This window comes from Canis lupus, chromosome 9 (assembly GCF_011100685.1).
Source record: "Canis lupus familiaris isolate Mischka breed German Shepherd chromosome 9, alternate assembly UU_Cfam_GSD_1.0, whole genome shotgun sequence".
NCBI classification, from domain to species: domain Eukaryota; kingdom Metazoa; phylum Chordata; class Mammalia; order Carnivora; family Canidae; genus Canis; species Canis lupus.
The window spans coordinates 52,538,365-52,559,558 of record NC_049230.1 but is presented as its reverse complement, the minus strand read 5'-3'; the positions used below and the strand labels follow the sequence as shown (position 1 = coordinate 52,559,558).

At 45.2% G+C, this 21,194-nt stretch overlaps 1 protein-coding gene across 13 annotated transcripts in view; it reads right to left on the bottom strand.

Moving 5' to 3' along the window:
* The window catches only part of RAPGEF1 (Rap guanine nucleotide exchange factor 1), a 138,654-nt gene that overhangs the window by 101,674 nt on the left and 15,786 nt on the right, over window positions 1-21,194 (bottom strand). For 5 of the 13 annotated variants that reach the window (XM_038548960.1, XM_038548965.1, XM_038548961.1 and 2 more), the window contains exon 1: window positions 14,535-14,953. The exons of 3 other annotated variants lie outside the window; for them this stretch is intronic. In XM_038548960.1, the coding sequence (XP_038404888.1) occupies window positions 14,535-14,598 (64 nt within the window). In that variant the 5' untranslated portion in view covers window positions 14,599-14,953. Of the gene's footprint in view, window positions 1-14,534; window positions 14,954-21,194 lie in introns of those variants that run through there. 5 more of the 13 variants (XM_038548969.1, XM_038548970.1, XM_038548972.1 and 2 more) reach the window with 2 other exon arrangements.

Sequence of the window (21,194 nt, the reverse complement as noted above, 5' to 3'; positions counted from 1 at the left end):
CAGGTGTCTACTTGGTCAATGCCCTCTCCTCCTCCAAGACATGACACACATCTCCCTTGCCCAACAAGGCCGCCCCTGTGTGCCCTAGTTAACCCTGCAATCGAACCCCTCAGGCCTGGGAACTCCCGATGGCCCTCATTCCACTTCCTATGGCACTTGCCCCTCCTCACATTCTTTGTAACCCTCTAATGTATACTATGTATTATCCACTGTCCACTTCCCCCTGCTGGGAACCTGAGTTCCACGAGGATGGAGGCCGGTAACCTAGGAGACTGAAACAATGCCCAGCACACAGCGAGGGCTCAAATCAGCATCTGCTACATACATGCACGAGACACTTCTTCTGAACCACTACTCCCTCATAATTTGGGAGTATAACACGGCTGCCTGCTTCCGATTCCGTAAGCCTCTTTAGCTCACATGCCCACCAGTGATGACGCAGTCTAACTCCTGGATCAAATTCCTGAGCCAGAACCAATTGGCCCAGCTCATATTTCCAAAGCAGGCCACACGACATAGGTCAACAGCCAGCTGCCCAGGGAAGAGTCATTAAGTACAGAAGGTCCTCTGGGTGAATCAGAAAAAGAGCAAGGCCATCTGGAGCCCTTCACTGGGGGAGCACAAGCTTTCCATGACGAGTGTGCTGGTGGATGGTATAGCGCAGTGCCACAATGAGCACCAGCGAAAGTGTAGAAAGGCCTGGGAGTATGTCAGCTCAAACTAGAGGGTTAGCCCCCAGTATTGACCTTGGTGGGAGCTGGGGATCTTGCGTGATATTCTTCAATGTCTGCCCTACATCTTACTTACAAAGTGCATCTTACTCTCAGGTAACATAACTAATCCTATCCATACGCAGATTTGGTGACATGGTTAAGGTATAGATACTTAGTATTAGAGGAACTGATTGACCTTTGCAGGCAGGAAGGCATTCTTTAGAATTCCTAAGTGTTCCCCTTTCACTGCTGAGGATTTTATAATCACCCACAGACAGGATGACTTCAATGAGCCAGGGGTCCCGGCTCAGGTCTTGGCCAGGGCTGCATCACCTGACGCTTGGCCAGGGCCAGAGAAGCCATTTCCAAGCTCACTCCCCCACCCCCACCCCCACCCGTGCTGTTAGCAGGGGCCTCTCTTCTCCATCTGGCATCTGCCTCTCCCTCCCTGGAGCAGGGGATCTAAGGTGGCAAGGAGGCAGAACCCACCCACAGTCAGAAACCCCAACCATGCATTGCTTCTGCAGTTGTCACACCATTACAAGATCAACCTTGGACAAAACGGGAGGGGGCTACATCTGGGCTTGCAGATATCAAGAGGCAGGGAACACTGGGCTGTCTTGGAGGCTGCTCACCACAGGCTGTTCACGTAGACAAGGCTTGTTTATGGAATGCTCAGAAAAGGAAGAATATGTAACAGAGACCATATGCAGCCTGCAAAGCCAATTTTTAGTATATGGCTCTGTATAGGAAAAGTTTTTTTTTTTTTTTTGTATAGGAAAAGTTTGATGACCCATTGATGTATTACAGATTTAAGGGGTTTCAGGGTGATTTTTGTCTATACACAATCCTCCCCTTATGCCCTGATTTTAGAAACTGACCCCTGGGTAAACCATTCTACTGACATAGGTGCATAGCAAACCATAGCTCTGAGCATTATAATGTCAACTACTAAGAAACGAACCTCAGCAGGAAGAAAATAATCCACAGTACCCCGCCCATAGTAGGTGCTTAATAAACACAAACTCAGTGAATGAATAAATGAGTAAGAAACAGAAGGATACATCTTGAAAGTAGAGAGTAATCATGGAAGTATGAAACATCTTTAACAAATGATTTACAACATAAACAACATGTGACCCTTATATAATAGTTACAGTCACAGCTGAGATGTACTGAGGGCCAGCTCTATGCCAAATGCTCCCTTATTCACTCCTCCTCACACTCTGTCAGAAAGGTGTTGTTAGTTGCCTTCCTTTTACAGACAAGCAAATCGAAGCTGACAGAAATTAAGTAATTTAATTTCCCCAAGGTTACATGATAAATAGGACTATTCACTCTTATAGCCAAGTATACAAGAATAAAGACCAACTCTGCATCTGGAATCCCACGCTCCTGCACGAGCTTGCAGAAAGCACAGTAGATGGAGAGAAGCCCTCCTCCCTCTCAGCTCCACAGGATCCTAACCAGGGGCTTTAAAGAAGGGCAAAGTTCCCAAGGCTCCCCATAAGCAAGGTTAGAGAGACCTGAGATGCTGGATTTCATCTAATGACTCACATATCTGCTCCCTCTTTCCAAAGAGAGCTTTTAAAAAATATTTTCACTGTGGTTTTTGCTTTCAAACCAAATACCAAAAATAAATAAATAAATAAATAAATAAATAAATAAATAAATAAATAAATAAAATAAAATAAAATAAAATAAAATAAAATAAAATAAAATTAAAAGTTACCATCTTTTCTGAGACTATAGGATCAGCACCCAGACCAGCCTTCTCTCCAATTGCTTTCCCAGTGCACTAGGTGGAGGGTAGCTGCGCTAGCCATGTAGCCCAGAGTTCTGACACTGGTGTGATGAGGGCTGCAGCAAACTGCAGGGCTGTCAGACACACACAGGGCCGGGACCCAAGATACGCACGAAGCCACTGCGCACAGAACTGTGCTCTAGACCAAGGGTTTCCTTATGTGACATGAGCAGAGCCCATTTTGAGTGGTCTGTTCTCAGATTCATGAACCTGAGGGAACATGACTCACCCAAAGCTACACAACCAGGGGCAGCGCCAAAGTTCTCTGATGCCAAGGCTATTTGTTCTGCTTTTTGGCATCTGCTCTTGGAGAACTTGAAGTCCAGCTGGTTGAGAGAGACATGTTGATTATGACATGTTCTGGAGGGAGGAGGACCTGGGCACAGGGGCTAACCCTGAGCTAGTGGCAGGGGGCACGCCATCAAGGGCAGAAGGAGTCAGGGATAAAGGAAGACATAAAGTCAGAAGGCCTGGAGGCAAAGGGGGTTTGCAAGAGGCCTAGTCGACAATGGTGACTCTCTGGATGGGCTTTTATGAGGAACAGGAGGGTCAGCGAACCACAGACAAGAGGAGACACTGTCAAAGGGCACTGAAGGTCCAGCTGAGCGGAGACGTGAATTTCTGTCAACAAAAGACTTAATTACACACAGCACTGTGTCCTCAATGGGATTCTAATAAATAAAGGTGTCTCATCTCCAGACAGTAAACACATAAATCACACATGATAGTCACCTCCCCCAGTCCGTTCTGAGATAATAATCATTGACAAAAATATTCCCTTGCCAAACAAGCGAAGAGAAGACATGATGCTCCAGTCCACTCTTGTAAACCAACACTGTCAGGAAGGTAGAACAAGGAAGAAAGGGGCTTTGCCATCAGAGACCAAGGACAAAGGTTTGGGTCCCAACACCGCCACTCACCACTCGCCACCACTCACCACTTGGTAGCTGTGTGATCTCGAACAAGTTACCAAAGCCATTTCCCCATCTGTTAGGTGAAAAGAATACCACCCACGACGAAGGAATCCTGTGAGGATCAGATGCATAGACAGCTAGAGGGGGCAGTTTGCAAACAATGGCCAAAGTGTCCCCCCACACACACCTCTTTCCAAGATGACTTCGGGCACCTCCCATCAAGAGGTGGGGTCCCTCTCCCTTCTCCTTTGAATCTGGACTGGCCTTAGGACTTGCTTCCACCAGTGACATGAGCTGATGGTGACACTGCTGGTTCTAAGCCTGGGCCTCAAGAAGGAGGCCTTGCATACCTCACTCATAGGAAACCTGCTGGATGCCAGGTGAGTGATGGGGGCTAGCCTGCCAGAGGCCCAGGAATGAGCTCTCCCAGCAGCTGACCACAGACACACAAGGACCCCAGCCTCAACTGCCATCTGCAGAAGCATGAACTAAATAACCAGTTGTTGGGCAGCCCCGGTGGCACAGCAGTTTAGCACCGCCTGCAGCCCAGGGCCTGATCCTGGAGTCCTGGGGGAGCCTGCTTCTCCCTGTCTGTGTCTCTGCCTCTCTCTCTCTCTCTCTGTATTTCTCATGAGTAAATAAAATAAAATCTTTGAGGGATCCCTGGGTGGCGCAGCGGTTTGGCGCCTGCCTTTGGCCCAGGGCGCGATCCTGGAGACCCAGGATCGAGTCCCACATCGGGCTCCCGGTGCATGGAGCCTGCTTCTCCCTCTGCCTATGTCTCTGCCTCTCTCTCTCTCTCTCTCTCTCTCTGTGACTATCATAAATTAAAAAAAAATAAAAATAAAATAATATAAAATCTTTGAAAAAATAAAATAAAATAACCAGTTGTTGTTTTTACTCACTAAACACCAGGGTGACGTGGTAGTGCCGACCACCTGCAGGAGCAGTGCTCTATTAGGAAGTTGCCATGGCAACTGTGACTTCTCTCTGGTCTAACAATTCTCCCAGTCCATCAGACTTTCCGTCTCTACTGGGTCTTTCCCACTGGCATTCAATTATGCCATTATTATTCCCTTTTTAAAAAGCTTTCCCTTGGGGGGGTACCTGGGTGGCTCAGTCAGTTAAGCAGTCTGCCTTCAGCTCAGGTCATGATCCCGGGGTTCTGAGATTGAGTCCTACATTGCGCTCCCCACTCAGCGAAGAGCCTGCTTTTCCCTTTCCCTCTGTACCTCCCCCTGCTCTCTCTTTCAAATAAATAAATTCCTTAAAAAAAAAAAAAAAAACTTTCCCCTGGCCCTACTACATTCAACAACTACCACCTTGCCTTGGCTCCTTTGGCTTTCCCTTGCAGCAAATCCCTCAAAGAATTGGCCATGCTCAGTCCATTCTCTTCCAAACTTCCTCACTCCCAACAATGCAATGAAACCTCATGTCATGGGACGCCTGGGTGGCTCAGTGGTAAAGCGTCTGCCTTCAGCCCAGAGTGTGATTCTGGAGTCCCAGGATCAAGTCCCACATCGGGCTCCCTGCATGGAGCCTGCTTCTCTCTCTGTCTATGTCTCTGCCTCTCTCTGTGTGTCTCATGAATAAATAAATAAAATCTTTAAAAAAAAAAAAAAAAAAAGAAACCTCATGTCAACATTTCCAGTGACCACTATGGTCAAGTCTCAGTCCTTATGTGATTTGACTTCAATCAGCATGATCCTGTCCCCCTGGTTCCCTTCTCCTTATCACACTTCCTGCCTCTGGCTCCTGGGGCACCACAGGCTCCAGGGTTTTCTCCTACATTATGGGAGGGTCTTTCTCATCTCCTCACCCTCCTAATGCTGGAATGCTCCAGGGCTCTCCAGTCTCTTCTCTCACTCACTTCCTTGGTTATCTCACCCAGTCTTTAAACAACATCTTTATGTCAAAGACTTAAAGCCTAGGCTTTTCTAAACTCCAGATTCTTACACTGGACTTCTTAATGACCATCTACTTCTAGGTCTCTAAAAGACAACTCAAACTCAACTGAACATCTCAAACTGTTCTAAACCCCAACTCCTGGTCTCCACCCCCAAACTCCATCTGCTCCACTGGCACTCTTGTGTTTATAACTGGCAGAATGCTCAGGCCCTGTGCAAAACCCACTGGCTCTCTATTCAAGCTCCTTGCAATCACCTCCCAGACCCCACGTGATTTGCTACTCCTTGACCTCATCTCGTATCACTCTTTCCAATACTCCAGCCGTGCTGGCCTATGATCTTCCTCAACAGGCCTGGGTTCCCTCATGCCCTCTGCACCTGCTACTCTTTCTCCTAGAGTTTTTCTCCTTAGCTGCAGTTCCCACTCTTCACTGCTGAGTACCCCTCCCCGCTCCATCTTCCTAAACTGACCACCACTCCTCCAGCCCTGGACTTCCTATCCCCTTCCCTGCCTTCTCTATACAATGCCTGTCAGCAAACAGACTGTATATTTTACTTGTTTATATATACACTATAAAATCCAGAGGGCAGTGAGGCCTTGTTTTTTCATCAGGCATTCCCTTTGTCTAAAACAGTGCCTGACACAGGCCCCACTCAATAAATATTTGTTGAGTGGACGAACACCCATCAATCAATGAATGACTATAGAAAATGGGAGGGCTTTTTTTTAGTATAGTGTCCCATTTAACAGTAAAGGAAGACTACTTAAGGCGTCTATATTCAATAGCACCAGGTTCTTTAAACCTCTGTCATCTATCTTCTCATCCCTGTAGTGATGAGAAGGACTATTTTTATCAATAAAGACCGAAATGTGTGTGTAGAAGACTAGAAGCCAAAAGGCTCTGCTAAGTAATCCTGATTGTATGAGGCAGCTAGAAGGTGATATGTAAGTCTTCTTCTGGCCTAAAAATTTAAAGAATTTTTTGGGTAACTGATGAATGACCTGTTTCAGAGCTCCAGAATAACAATGACAGCAGAGGGCACCCAGACCAGAAAAGACCCCAGAGATCAGGGGCTGGCAAACTTCTACCTGTAGCCTGAAACCCACTAGCCTCCTGGTTGTTGATGCAGGTTGCTTGTTTATGGTCTGAGAAGTAAAGAATGGTTTCCACACCTTGAGATGGTTTCATTTTAGCTAGTTATTTAAGTACCTACATAATCATCTTGATTTTGCCTCTTGGCCCTGCAAGATCTACAAAAGTCACTGGCTGGCCCTTTACGAAGCTGAACTGTCCCTGACCTAGATGACCCCCTTTGGCTGCAGTCCACAAAGTCTCCAGAAATAGTCATCTGGTACTTCACCATGAAGTGACTCCTGAAATCAAGTGCCCTATAACCACTTGCCAAAATGTAATTGGATATAAAGTGGCCATTGGCCATTGCTATGATCTAAGGTAATAGTGACAGCCTCTCCACAGCTGGAAAAGTAGTCAGACACGGAAATGTATTGTATGCATGTTCCCAAAGTGATGCATACCCTAAAGCCAAAGGCTAAGGGATATTGTTCTAAATTTGGAAATATCTGATGACAAAGCCAAGTTTCCTTCCCTTTTCTTACCGCACCCAAAACAACACCCCATACTTCTCACGAGAAAAATTCCTCACACTTATGTTTCCATTTCCTACATCTGATCTAACAAAAAAAATCGATTTATGGAAGTCCATTCTCTATACAGATCTTTTTTTTTTTTTTTAATTTTTATTTATTTATGATAGTCACAGAGAGAGAGAGAGGCAGAGACACAGGCAGAGGGAGAAGCAGGCTCCATGCACCAGGAGCCCGATGTGGGATTCGATCCCGGGTCTCCAGGATCACGCCCTGAGCCAAAGGCAGGCGCCAAACCGCTGCGCCACCCAGGGATCCCTCTATACAGATCTTTTAGTACCACACCTGGCACACAGGAAGCCATCACCATTATTGTAACATTATATCCCAACATATTACTACTGTATTATAATTGTATATGTGATTGTATCATATTGTATACCACATGTATGATACAGTATACAATGTGTCATATACACAATTAATTGAATATATTATTATATTCTATAGCATGAAAACATATAACATGAATGTAGAATATATTGTCATAATGTACAGGATATGTTGTGCTGTCTTGTATCTTTATTACAAGATGCCCTTATTACACCACTGCTATATTACTATCCTAACATAGGGGATGCTAAGCCACAAACTAGCCACAGGACTTCAGACAAGTTACCTCATTTCTCTAAATCTCGATTTCTTCATTGGTTAAAACTAGGGAATCATTTTAGAAACTTTTTTTTATCATTCTCTTTTAGCTCAAGGCACCTGTGATTCTATTAGCATGGTAAATAAACTGCTTCCAAAACTCTTTTTCACCCACTCTATTTATGGTCACACGCAAGCATGGCTTAGAGCCTTGCCGATGAACAGATTTAGACATCACCTTCGTCCACTACATTTACTCCAACACTCCGATGCCTGCATTTGTTGATTCAAACCACCTTGGCAGCATGTCATTTAATAGCAGTATGCTGATTTTAACAACTGAGTTGGTGGCCCATCATGCAGGCAGTTGGAGAAAATGGTACCAAGCAAGCCCTACAGAAGCTAAGATGAAGACGAGCTGGGTCATTAGTCACACTGCCTAACGGTAATCATTACACTAACAATGTTAACAACTCTTGTGGGCTCACTCTGTCCCACCACATGAGGAAATTTAATTATTTAATACTCACTGCTCCCTGGGAGGCAGAAGACAAAAAGTTGTGATGGGAAATGGCTATCCCTAAATAAAACCTCATGCCTCTTTTCTATGAAACTCAACACTTGAAAGAGGTTGAGTCAAGTCCCATGCAAAGGACTATTAGAAGACATAATCTTGGATCCCTGGGTGGCGCAGCGGTTTGGCGCCTGCCTTTGACCCAGGGCGCGATCCTGGAGACCCGGGATCAAATCCCACATCGGGCTCCCGGTGCATGGAGCCTGCTTCTCCCTCTGCCTATGTCTCTGCCTCTCTCTCTCTTTCTCTCTCTCTGTTTGTGACTATCATAAATAAATAAAAATTTAAAAAAAAAAGACAGAATCTTAAAACAAAACCAGATTCTTAACACTGATAATGGATTTTGAACTTCCCATGCTCATCTCTGAGCCCCATGCCATATTGTAACTCATCACTATAGCATTAGTAAATATAAGTTTTACAAGAGAAACAATTTCAAAATGATAATACTCAATGCTGAGGTGCTTTTGGGTAACAGATAAACTGATCACTCATGAAAATACTGACAGATACATTCCTTAGAGCCTTAAAGTTATTCCTACATTCTTGGCTTGGGAATTTTACACTGCAGTTTTATCCTAAGGAAATTATCCAACAGAATCACAAATATATATATGAATGAAGCTACTTATTGTAACAGCAAAAAGGGGAAATAATTTCAAAAGTCAGCAGCAGGTAAATGCTTAGTAAGTTATGGAATATTAACATAATGGAAACGTTACAGTCATTTCAGTAGCTATGAAGACCACACAGAAGCATGAAATAAAAAAATGATTTGCACATGATCGCAATTCTGAAAAACACGCATTCATGTGCAGCAGCTCTGGAAAAGATTAATTGTAACAGCTAATTGTTCTGCTCACTCACTATGTTTCAGGCCCTTTAGATTTAGATGCTCAACATGCATTTTCTTCTTTGCATCTGTCCATTTTTTATAATCTTCAATAAAGTAACATCTTTTCAATTAAAATAAAATGTAATTCTTCTGTATTTAACCCAAAAATAAAACCAATAATAAACACGGGATACATACTATGTACCAGGGGCTGTTCTAAGCATTTTACGGGTACTATTTACAGATGAAAAAACTGAGGTCTAGAAATTAACTAACTCACCCATGATCAGCCAACTAGCAAGTGGAGGAGCAAGGATTCAGCCTTGGTATCCAGGCTCCAGAGTCCATACTCCTAATCACAATGTCATTATGAAAAAATACATCGCAACACTACGGTTACTCAAAACAGGAAAATGAACTATTCTGATTAGTTTAATATTCTAGTTAATAAGGAATAGTTCAGGATGCCTGGGTGGCTCAGAGGTTTAGTGCCTGCTTTCAGCCCAGGGCATGATCCTGGAGACCCGGGATCGAGTCCCACGTCAGGCTCCCTGCATGAAGCCTGCTTCTCCCTCTGCCTATGTCTCTGCCTCTCTCTCTGTGTGTCTCTCATGGATAAATAAATAAAATCTTAAAAAAAAAAAATCAAGAGTAGCTCAATTATGTTGGGTTTGGCAATAAACATTTCTAAAGAAATTCAACGCCATAAAAAACCCCCTTGCCCACAATGCCAGCACAACTGATGACTTCTCCAGATGCTGAACACCCAGAGAGCTTGCAGACAGGAACAGCAGTGGCCAGTGCAGATGGTCACTGACTCACAGACCTCACAAGCACCTCTGTGATCACCTGACATGTAACCTCTTACAACTGAGAGAAGGAAACAGGCAGAATTAGGCAAATTCTCATGGCTAGCTGGGGGTGGAATAGAGCCAGGCCCCTGACCCACATTCATGGATGTATAGTAGTAAGAATTACTATCATACATCCAGTGCTTGCTCTCCACTGAGGGCTGGAACACGGATCATCTCTCAATAGCCCTTTGACACAGACGTTCTTATTAATCTCATGTAGAGACCAAGAAACAGGCTCGGAAACATGAAGTCACATGGCTCGCCTCACTCAGCTAGAAGGCACTGAGCTGGGTGGCCCCAGTGCAGCACCCAGTCCTCGCACATTCTGGTGTACTGGCTGAGACGCTCATACCAGACACCACTGTGGCCCCAAAGCAATGGAATAAAGACCAGAAAATGAATGGTGGGAGGTGGGCCGGCTTCAGCTTTGGCCAGAAAAGCCATCAAAATAAATTACCAGCGGCCCCGGATGCTTCTTCACTACCTAGCTTGCCGTAGCAAGTCTCAACACCACTGCTCACTGGAATCCAAACAATGCTCTTTGCCTCTACCGCAGAGGGACCAAGGAACATGCGGAATTAATGCAAATCCATCCTGGACTCCCTACCCCCACCCCCTGCCAGCCAATCTCCTTTCCCCCAGGCCCAGGAAAAGACACTTCTCACCCTCAGCTCTTCCACCGAGGGTGTTAATTTCATTCGCTCAGCTCAAGCCCAACTGTGTACAAACATGCAAATCATCAACATTTCCATCTACCAGGCTGGTATGGCCCCAAGCTGCTGGGATTTCTGAAGGAGATAACAATTCAATTTGCAATTACTGCTGCAATTTTTAATCCCCCAGGAAACTTCTACCCTGGTTACGCTCCCAAGAGCCAAAATGACCACTGCAAGCAACCCTTCAAATTAATTCTCAAAAAGAACGAATGAATGAGTCTTCTGAGAGGGCAGAGTTTGTTTTTGTTTTTTTTTCTTCTGAGAGGGCAGACGTATTTCAGAGTTCAATTTAGCTCTAAATGGAAGGTTTCACCAGGTACCTGGGTCAATGAATCAGCAACTAAGTGTTCACTATGATTTCAGCGCTTTTTGTAAAGCAATCTTTTGCAATGTGAATAATTATCGATAGATTGAACTCTTTGTAAATTCAGAATTGCTGTGGAATAGAGGAAGATGTACCTATTTTCAACCCCAAAGTCTGCACTTTGAGCAGAGAAAGGCAAAGAATCAACACTTCCAGATCCACATAACCACCACATACCAGCCAGCTTTGGTAGCTAGCATTTACTGAGCACCTACTATGCACCAGGAACCAAGCTCTGCCGTTTGTTCCTCACTTATACCCATGGTAACACAGCCAGCCAGGGAGCACGGGATTTTTGTCACCAAGTACACTCCTGGAGGGCACCAATTAACAAGCAACAGGCTCTGCACTAGTGTGGAAGATAGAACAATGATCCCAACAGACAGCCCTCAGGCAGTTTACAATCAAATAGTGTATAAACAGATCAATAAAAAAATACCTGTGGTGAGGGCTATAAGGAAATCACACAGGAAGACACAGTCATTTGGAGAAGCTGTGGGAGGTGAGGGCAGTGAGGGAATGAGGAGATCTGGGATTACAAAACCCGCATGTTCAAGGTCAGACGGCAAATGTGAGGCAGAGCCCTGGCTGGCTGGAAATCCCAGGATCACACTGGAAGCCACTGCCTTATCCTACCTCCCATACCTTTTTTTTTTTTTTTTTTTGGCATGAGGGGCCTGCTATATAACTCACTACGGTATTACAAATGAATCACATTTATTAACCACTGCAAACACTCTGTATTGTAAAACCCAAAAAGAGCTATACTGTTTTCTACTTATGTCTTGGGTTCTGAGAGCCATCAGAAAATCAAGAATAAGAGTCAGAGAGTATAAAAGTCAGTCCCCTCAAAAGTGGGCATTGCACACTGTTTAAAATCATTCAAGAGACAGGTATATATAAAATGCTCTTCAGGGTGACAGCTGGCAGAGGTGGTAAGATTTATGTTTCTTGAACTAGCTTTCTGTCACTTTAATTTTTCAACTTTCCAGGCGTACAACCTGGAAACAGAAATGTAAATGACTTAAAGGGCAAATAAGGATTTCCTTTAAATTTGCTTTTGAAATGTATTCTGGGCTTGACCTTCCTAATCACAAATGTCTGGCTCTGGTTAAAAGTCTGTATTCCCAGGAGCCCCTGCCACTACAGGGCAACAGACAGGACGGAGAAGTCAGGAGCAGCCTGAGCTGTTTGTACCAAATGCACATAAAGATGTGTTTCCCATTCACTTGGCCCAAAAGCAGACCCTGACACCCTGTTGTTCTGCTTTGGAGCATGGAGTCATCAGTCATCCACTGAGATGTTGAGTGTAGACTATGGAAAATATACTCAGATCAGGGTCAGAGGGGTGTCTGGGATTCACAAAATCTGGTTCCTAAATATTGCTCTAAAATCCCATTTCTAAAACATCAACAACCCTTAAAGACGCAGCCAAACAGATAAACTGTGAAGGACTGCTCCACACCCTTGCTACTGCAGATCCTTAGCAGGGGTTCCCTGGATTCGGGGTCAGGGAAACAAACCCCTATCCCAGGGTCTAAACTGCATAAACAAATCTCAACACTGGCCAAAATGTACTCCTGGTCAACGGGACCCATGCAGACTCAGAAATCAGGGCAGGGAGCTGCTCTTTCTTTTACCCCAACTCACAGTGAACCTTGCAATGCCTGCTATTACTCACCACACTCCCACAGCTCCTCTTATTGAAACTACTGAACACAAACTGTAAAATAAAACACAGAGGCTGGCTTTAATTTTGCCTGTAAACCAGGCTGCTTCCAATGGTTAATTTCAAGAACTTTTATACATTTTTCTAAAAAACAAAACAAAACAAAAACACCAGAGATTATCTGAAAGTAAATATATTAAATTCCTGTTATAAAAGTAGTGCTTTTGAATTACTGGATTTTTATGATGATTTTCTTGTTAGTGGCTAGAGAGATCAACCCATGTAGCACTGAGTAAGTCCTGGATCCTGACCCACCTCAGTAAATAACCATGTCTGCTGAGATTCATTCTTCTGAAGGATACTGTACTGTGATGCAACCAGCAACCATTTTTGTAATGGTGTCCCCTCCTGGTTAGTAAAAATACATTAAAGAAAGTATAACAAGCCTCACAGAACCATTACCTGGATTCTTTTTTTTTTTAATATTTTATTTATTATTTATTTGAGTGAGAGAAAGAGAAAGCACACATGAGTGGGGTGAGGGGCAGACGGAGAAGCAAGCTCCCTGCTGAGCAGAGAGCCAGATGTGGGCTCTATCCTGGGACACTGGGATCATGACCTGAGCCAAAGGCAGATGCTTAAACTGACTGCGACACCCAGGTGCCCCAATTACCTGGATTCTGACACTTGTCAAATTTATACTATTTTGCTTCTCTGTATGTATATATGCACTCATTCACCTGAACCACTTTGGAATAAAATTATAGACAGTATAATGCTTCACCCCTAAATACTTTAGCATGACTATCCAAAAGGACATTCTCCTGCATGACTCATTACCATCATTATACAAAATAAAATCAGCAATAGTCCCCAGATATCATCTATTACCCAGTTCATATCAAACTTCCTGAATGGTCCCCCAAATGTCTTTCTCACTGTTTTGTTCAAACCAGGACCCAAAGACCACTAGTGATTACTTTTTTCATCGTAGCATGTCAGACAAAGGATGACTGACAGAGGGACAGGAACTTGACATGAAATAAGCAGCCTACCTACTTTTCCCTTTTAAAAAGAACAAGTTACCCATAACCTGACCACAGAGGACAACTATTGTTAGCATTTCCATAGATTTCTTCCAGGTTACATTTTCCACATAAACACATATCCATATATATATATACAGGTGCATTCAAACTGTCTTGCTGCTGGTCAAGTGCTAGCTCTGCTTTCTGTGGCAAGTGGAGGTAAAAGCCAAGACCTGAAGTCCCAAAGGCCTACGGCTGGGCTGCAGGGTTAATGACCGTGAAAAAAGCAGCTCAGTACACTGGAAAACTAAGTTGCCCTGGGACATGGCTAAATGGGTCCCCAGTTTCAGGTGTGCCATGGCAGTGCTTGTGGTCTCACTGGCTTCCTCCTCCTCAAGACTGACACTAACACAAACCCTTTAAGAGACATCGAGTATGGTCAGTCAATGCTGGCCAGTATCATGGGCATCTAGGACAGGTTAACCTAAGATTTCCAACAGAATGTACTTTGAATTCTTCGGAAGAAGAACGATATATATTTAAAGCTATTAATAACATTCTCTCACCAAACTGTTACAAAAGATTCAAGCTCCTGGCTATCAAGATTTTTATTTGGGATATTTCTTAAAGCTTAGAATTTTCGATTGGCAGATACATGCTGCAGTGAGCACAAACCTGGAGCTGCACTTCATTCTCAGCCAGGCTATGATAGCACACTGAGATACAGATCACTTTAATCATCAGGAGAGCTGTTAATTTTCTTTAAAATATGTTGACCTACAGAGCCTTTGTGGTGTGGAAGGTGTTTGCCAAGCAGTTCCAGCTTTGGTGCGGAGCCAAAATATCCTAATGCAAGGCTGCCTCCTTTCTCCTGGAGACAAAGCCCAGGGCCTGCTTACCTTGCTTCCAGGGGCACAGACGGCTTCGCTTCCGGGGCTTCTGTTTCTCAGCAGCATTGCCCATTCTAAAGCCAGAAGCTCACAGGGTCCTCCCAAGCCTAGAGGTCTTTGCTGAACAGGGAGTAAGGACCAAGGTGCCGGCTGAAAGGGACTTCATCTCTCCAACATCCCAATCACCTCGCAAGCCCTGGCAAACCCTTCCAAGAAAAATCTGAAATTCTGTTCAGAGCAGTCCTTGCCTCCTGCCTTTCAAACTCCCTTTGCTTCCAGGGAGGAAGCCAGAAGAAAAGACTTGTTATCGCCCCACGGGTGGGTCTCCGTCCCCCATCAGTCCATCTATATTAGGAAGCTCTTCCTTGGCCTTCCTTTGACACTCTATTACTCATCGGCACAGCAGCGGCCTCAGAGTGAACTGCACTTCCAAACACTTTCAATGCTGCCTTTCCTTGGGGGAGGAGTGGCAAACTGGGTGGCCAAAAAGCTGAAAGTTAAAAACGGACCAATTCGGGATGTGCCGTGAGAAACATTTTCCAAGCTTGAGATTTAGTGAGATATTCTTAAGAACAGGCTATTCTATTTATCTTTACATACCTCTAGAAAGTTTACATTTGAATCATTTGGGGATTCCTGGAGAAGCAGCTGAACCATAGGGTCCTCATTTCAAAGCTGTTCTCTCAAAGAAATTTCTAGTTTATTTGTAAGGTTCATCAATAAATCAGCTGTTTCTGTCTCGAAATGCATTTTCTGGGGATCCCTGGTTGGCTCAGCGGTTTAGCACCTGCCTTCGGCCCAGGGCATGATCCTGGAGTCCCGGGATCCTGGAGTCCCGGGATCAAGTCCCACATCAGGCTCCCTGCATGGAGCCTGCTTCTCCCTCTGCCGGTGTCTCTGCCTTTCTCTGTGTCTCTCATGAATAAACAAATAAAATCTTTAAATCTAAAATCTAAAAAAAAAAAAAATCAAAATGCATTTTCTTATGAAAGCACTGTATAAATGTACTTGTGACCCATCTTCAGTCCACACATTAGGGAGGCAACATGGGACTCTAACAGTCGAGATGAATCAACAATGAAATGGTACCAGTAGAACACTCACTGCACTGCTGATATGATGTGGTTCCATTTTTTGCACTAATGCCTCAAGGATGACATGGATGTATGAACTGCTTAGAATCACACCTACTTGGCCACATGTTATCAGTTACCCCTTGAGGTATCACTACCAAAAGCCCAAATCGCTCACAGAAGGGGAGGGTCCACCAAACTTCTCCTCTATTTTAGAGATGAAGCCAGGAGGGGATCAAGGCTACATAGCTGGTGAAACAGCTAGATCTAGCTCCATCTTTACTCTTGGCTAGAAAAGCCACTACCCATTTCCTCACGACTGGAGAAGGCAGGAGATCGGGAAAGGTGCTGGCCCTGGAGGGAAGCTGGCCTGATCCGAATCTGTGGGCACTTCCCAGGTGGGTAGCTCTGCAACAAGAACTTAACCTCCCTGGACCTGATCTTTTTCACTTATGTAAAATGTGTACAATCATGCTGCCTACTTCATAGGACAGTTTAAAGGTTAACCATGCTGTTTAAGGAAGTGCCTGGCAGGTGGCAGATACTCTTAATGAAGAGGGACTCTTGCTGTTTTTATTATTTTATTAACTGTAAACATCCAGCTTTAGATATGTTAAAGAGAAATTATTTACCCTCGAAGGGTTTTTTTCTCCCCATATCAGGGTGAGATCCGTCGCAAAATTCTGGTAAATTCCTCATTCCTTTAGTGCAAATAAAATTTCACTTATAACATTTGTACCATCAGAGTAACATTTCAATTATGGAAAGTGACCTAAACCAGGAAGGTAATACCGTAAGAAGTCAGAAACCGAGGTTCTGAATGAGACATTTTACAGAGAATCCTCCCCTCCCTACCAGACATACAGGATTCAGAAGGAACCTGAGGCAGGGGGTCCTGAAGGCACTGATCACTTCTTAAGGGAAATTAAGAGAGAAATAACAGGGAAAGGTAAGTGATTGCTATAATGTGCACGTTCACCTCCCCCAAGAGGCAAGGAGACAGAAGCAGGTGCCCAAGAGCTGACATAAGTCTTTGCGTATGGACTTTGTCTGCTAGGAGGAAAGTCTAATGTTGGTCACTTCCCCTCTGGAGAAAAATACAACAATATGAGGAAGCGCCAAGCACTGTGGGAAGGTTCCAAGTGGGAGTTCCAGCTCAGTGCAGGACATAAACAAAGAGGAATGACCAGCCTGGAGGTCCGGCCCTGCAGAACACGAAGGCAGAAAGTCTGGGAGCCAGTCTTCTGAGCCCTCTAGGCCCCGCTTTGAAGTGACTTCCCTGCCCAGTCCTAGAGGAAATCATCCAAGGCAAAGGCACATCTTGTGCTGTGTGTCACAGGAAGCACAGACTGGTATTTTCTTAAGACACACTCACATATTCGCAGAATGTCACTGAATGTCACAGCCGGAGGAACTTCAGGGATTTACCCAATAAATACCAACACTGAGCTTAGGGAGAGCCAGATGACATGTGCTAGCGTTCACTTAGTTACCAGTATGATCAGTGCTGAGTTCAAGGTAAGTGAAGCATGTCTAGCAGGGCAACCTAATCTAATCTGGGAGGTCAGGGAAGGGTGAGACTCAAAGGATGAGCAAGAGTTGACCAAGCCAAGGGGTGAAGGGCATTTTGTGTGCAGGGAAGCATGTGCAAGGCCCTGCCGTAGGTGGAGGTACATGAATAGGGGGTAGGTAAAGTGGGGGTCAGCTGGGGCAGGACCTTATAGGTCATCTCATGAGCTTCAGGGGGGCTCCTAAAGTGTTGGCCAAACCACAAAGGTTCAGTTTTGGGGAAGAGAAGTCCACAGATTTCATCAAAGTCTCAAAGAGATGCAAAGGTTAAAGGGTGCCTGGGTGGTGAAGTCGGTTAAGCAGACAACTCTTGGTTGCAGTTTAGGTCATGATATCAGAATCCTGAGACGGAGGCCCACGTCTGGCTCTGTGATCAGTAGGGAGTCTGCTTGGGATTGTCTCTCGCTTTCCCTCTGCCCTTACCCCTGCTCATGCTCTTTCTGTTTCTCAAAAAATAAAAATAAAAAAAAAAGAGGGAGAGAATTCCAAAGGTTAAGAACCACAGAGCCAGTCCAACTCTCTCATTCCAAAATAAGGAAACTGAGATCCACAGAGGGAGACATTTCCCCAAGGTTTCACAGACAGGCAGAGAACTCAAATCACAGACTCTTTGTCTGGTGTTTTTCCACATCTACCACTGCCTTATTTCTGGCAGGGGTGTGTCAACAACAACAAAGTACTAAACCTCACTGAATATTGATACTGTATCCAAAACAAGGCTGCTTTGTTTCTGTTGGGGAGGCTTAGAAGTCACACTCCACAGAAATGAACTGTAAAGTCGGCCACTCCATCTTTCTTGGGGTCTAACCTACCTGCAAAACACAGGGGGTCAAAGCCTCCGGTTGCAGGCATCTCCATGAGACGGCTTCTGGGTTCTGAAGACCTCAGCGAGCAGGCTGGGTCACTACAGAAAGGGCTGTCCCAGCAGGCCCCTCACTGCTAACCCAGCAGCCAGCCTTCTCGAGAAGCTGCTCATTTGTTGCTCTTCAAAGTCAGGACTGCACCAGGAATAAAATCTAGCCCATAGGACATGAAAGGGAGAAAGCCCACACCCCTAATTGTAGAATTCCACCGGGAACTGAAACAGAAACTATTCTTTTAAGTAAGCAATAGTAATTTGCCTCTCTGCCACTTATTTCATGATATTTGAAAAATACTCAGGAAAAGTTTAAATATGTGTGAAGAACACTTCTTAAACTTTTCATGCTTCCCAGAATACCTATGGGAGGAATTCTCAAGTGCCTGGACTGGCATTCGAGGCCCTGTGAAGTCTCGCCCCCAAACTACCTTCCCCAACTTTGTCTCCCACATTCCCCACTCTGGGGCCTTGACTTTGGCCCAGGACTCAATTCCATGCCCAAATCCACTCCTGCTGGCCGGCACTGTGCCTCACCTCCTTCCTCTCCAGCTAAGCAATGGAAACCTAATAGTCAACATCCAGCAGACTCTCGGTGGGCAACCATAATGGGGTCCCACGACCCCTGCTTTGCTTGGGCCATGACAGTGGCAGAAGAGGCAAAGCCCTCACTGCAAAAAGGCTCCCGCCCCTTCTGCCGGCCCTCGTCCCTCTACAGCTCCTGCCTTCCAGAGACAGAGTCACCCAACTTAGGTGACTAAGTAAATGACTCACCACAGCCTCTACGCTGAGCCGGATGGGCACGAGAAGAGTCACCCCTAGTTAGGCTCTCCGAGCCCTCTGAGAAGCACACCCCTCTAGTAAGAGGCTGAGCCCACACCCAACATGGGCCTTTAAAACCACTCATTCAACAAAAATCAGTGAGTTTCAGCTCTACACCAGGCACCCTCTGGGATCTGGGGAAATGGCACCTGACAAGACCTTACCTCCTAATAAGGGAAAAGATTGCAAAATGCAGCTAACAAATGCTCCATTAAAAGGAAAGTAAAAGAAAAGGCTGGCCTGAGGGGACCATGGCTGGAGAGGCCCCTGTGACTGACATACAAACAAGAGCCAGAAGGAGTCAGGGCAGAAACACATACAGAAGGGCAGACCAGGGTTCCCTGGCACTTAAGATCTAAGTGCTTCCCATCAGGAGCACACAACAACCCAAACACTGGCCACTTCTATGAGAAAATGGATTTTAAGAGGAGGAGGGGTGAGCAACTCTCCAAGGCACACAGCCAGCGAATGACAGATGCAGAATTTGGATGCGGCTGCTGACCACGGGCTCCCGGGAGGCACACCACACTACCAGGGGAAATAAAGTCTAAGTAGAGGGAACAGTGAGTGCAAAGGCCCAGAGGCAGAAATATACTTGGTATATTCCAGGAACACTTGAAGGAAAAGCTCAAAAGCGTGCTCGGGGGCCAGAGCATAGGAGGCCACAGGCCCTGGTAAGGACCGTGGACTGACCACACAACCTGAGAAGAAGCTATTTGGCAACTGTGAACAGACCTAATTTGATCTAACAAACACTCTGGCAGTTTAATAAAGATTGGATGATTGTGAGGCAGGAGTGGAAACCAAGATGCCAGTTAGGAGGGGCCTCTGCAGTCCAGGAGAGACAGCGGTGGCGTGGAGTAAGTGGCAGAGAGGAGGCAGGTACATCGAAAGCAAGCCCATAGGACTGACAGAGCATGGGACATGGGTTGGGAGAGTCGTCAGGGATGACTCCAGGATTTCCGAGCCTAAACAACTAGGTCAAAAATGGCATTATTTACTGTCATGGGCACCCCAGAAGGAGCCAGTTAGGCAAGGGGCGAAGTGGAGAACAACGAGCTCTGGTCTATGAGCGTTACCTCCGAATCCTAGAGACATCTGAGGGGATAGTAAGTGGGCAGTCTGTAGTTTAGAGGAGAGTTTGGGGCTGGAAATAGAGATTCTGGAAATCATCAGGATTTAGATGGCACTTAAAGACATGAGGCTAGGGACGCCTGGATGACTCAGCAGTTAAGCTCTGCTTTCTGCTCAGGGCATGATCCTGGAGTTCAGGGATCGAGTCCCCCATCTAGCTCTCTAAGGGGAGCCTGCTTCTCCCTCTGCCTATGTCTCTGCCTCTCTCTCTCTGTCTCTCATGAATAAAATAATAATAATAATAATAAAAAGACATGAGGCTAGGACTGCTGAGGAAGAAATGAGGACTCAGCCCTAGGAGTTTGAAAGAGGTGCTCCAGAATAGGGCTGAGATGGGCGTGTCTTTATGTTACCAGGACACCTGTATACAGTAAGACAACTCAGGAGCAGCTTGGAAACATTCACCACCACATGTTTCAAGCCCTAAAGTGAATGCTGGGTGACTTTAAATATCATCTAAATTTTTGCACTTGGTCTTCAAGTTCCAGATGTGTAGTTTTAAAATGTCTCGCTAATGATGGCTAATACATCAACCTAATTAATTAGCTAATATTCTGAGGCACAATATACATTTACTGTGAGATTCATCAAAGAATTTCTTCATTAACTGTCAATCTTCTGGCCATCTTGTCAGAGCTAATTAGACCACTGCTTTTTACCTATTACTACAGACAAAAGCATGGACTGCCAAGTAGAAGTGGTGTCAACACAGTCACTCTCTCACTGTTCACTCGTGCTTCTATTACTGGAATCATCTTCACTCTGTGATGCCTTTGACATTTACTCATTTCATGAGGGTTTCAGTACTGAGCAGCGAGCAGCAGTTTCAGCCTAGCTCTCCCATGTGCCGGCTGGGCAAATCTCATAAGCCTTTCTGGGCCTCATCTTTTCATCTATAAAGTGGGGCACTACCTACCAGCAGTGCTCTCAAGATGGTTAAATAGGTGTGTAGCAGAGCTCCCGGCATCAATGCATAGAAATTCTATCTTATATCCTCACTCCTCTATATTCTAAGGACAACATTTTAGGTCAAATTCCTGAGACCCCTTCCATCCTCTCCATACTTGACCGTAAGCAGTGATTTGAGGGTGTCCCCCACTCATCCACCCTCCTGGCAGCATTATCATTGGGGACCTTGTTAGAAATGCCAATTCTCAGGCCAACCTCAGCCCTAGTGAATCAGAAACTGGGGGCTAGAGCCCAGCACCTTCAGGT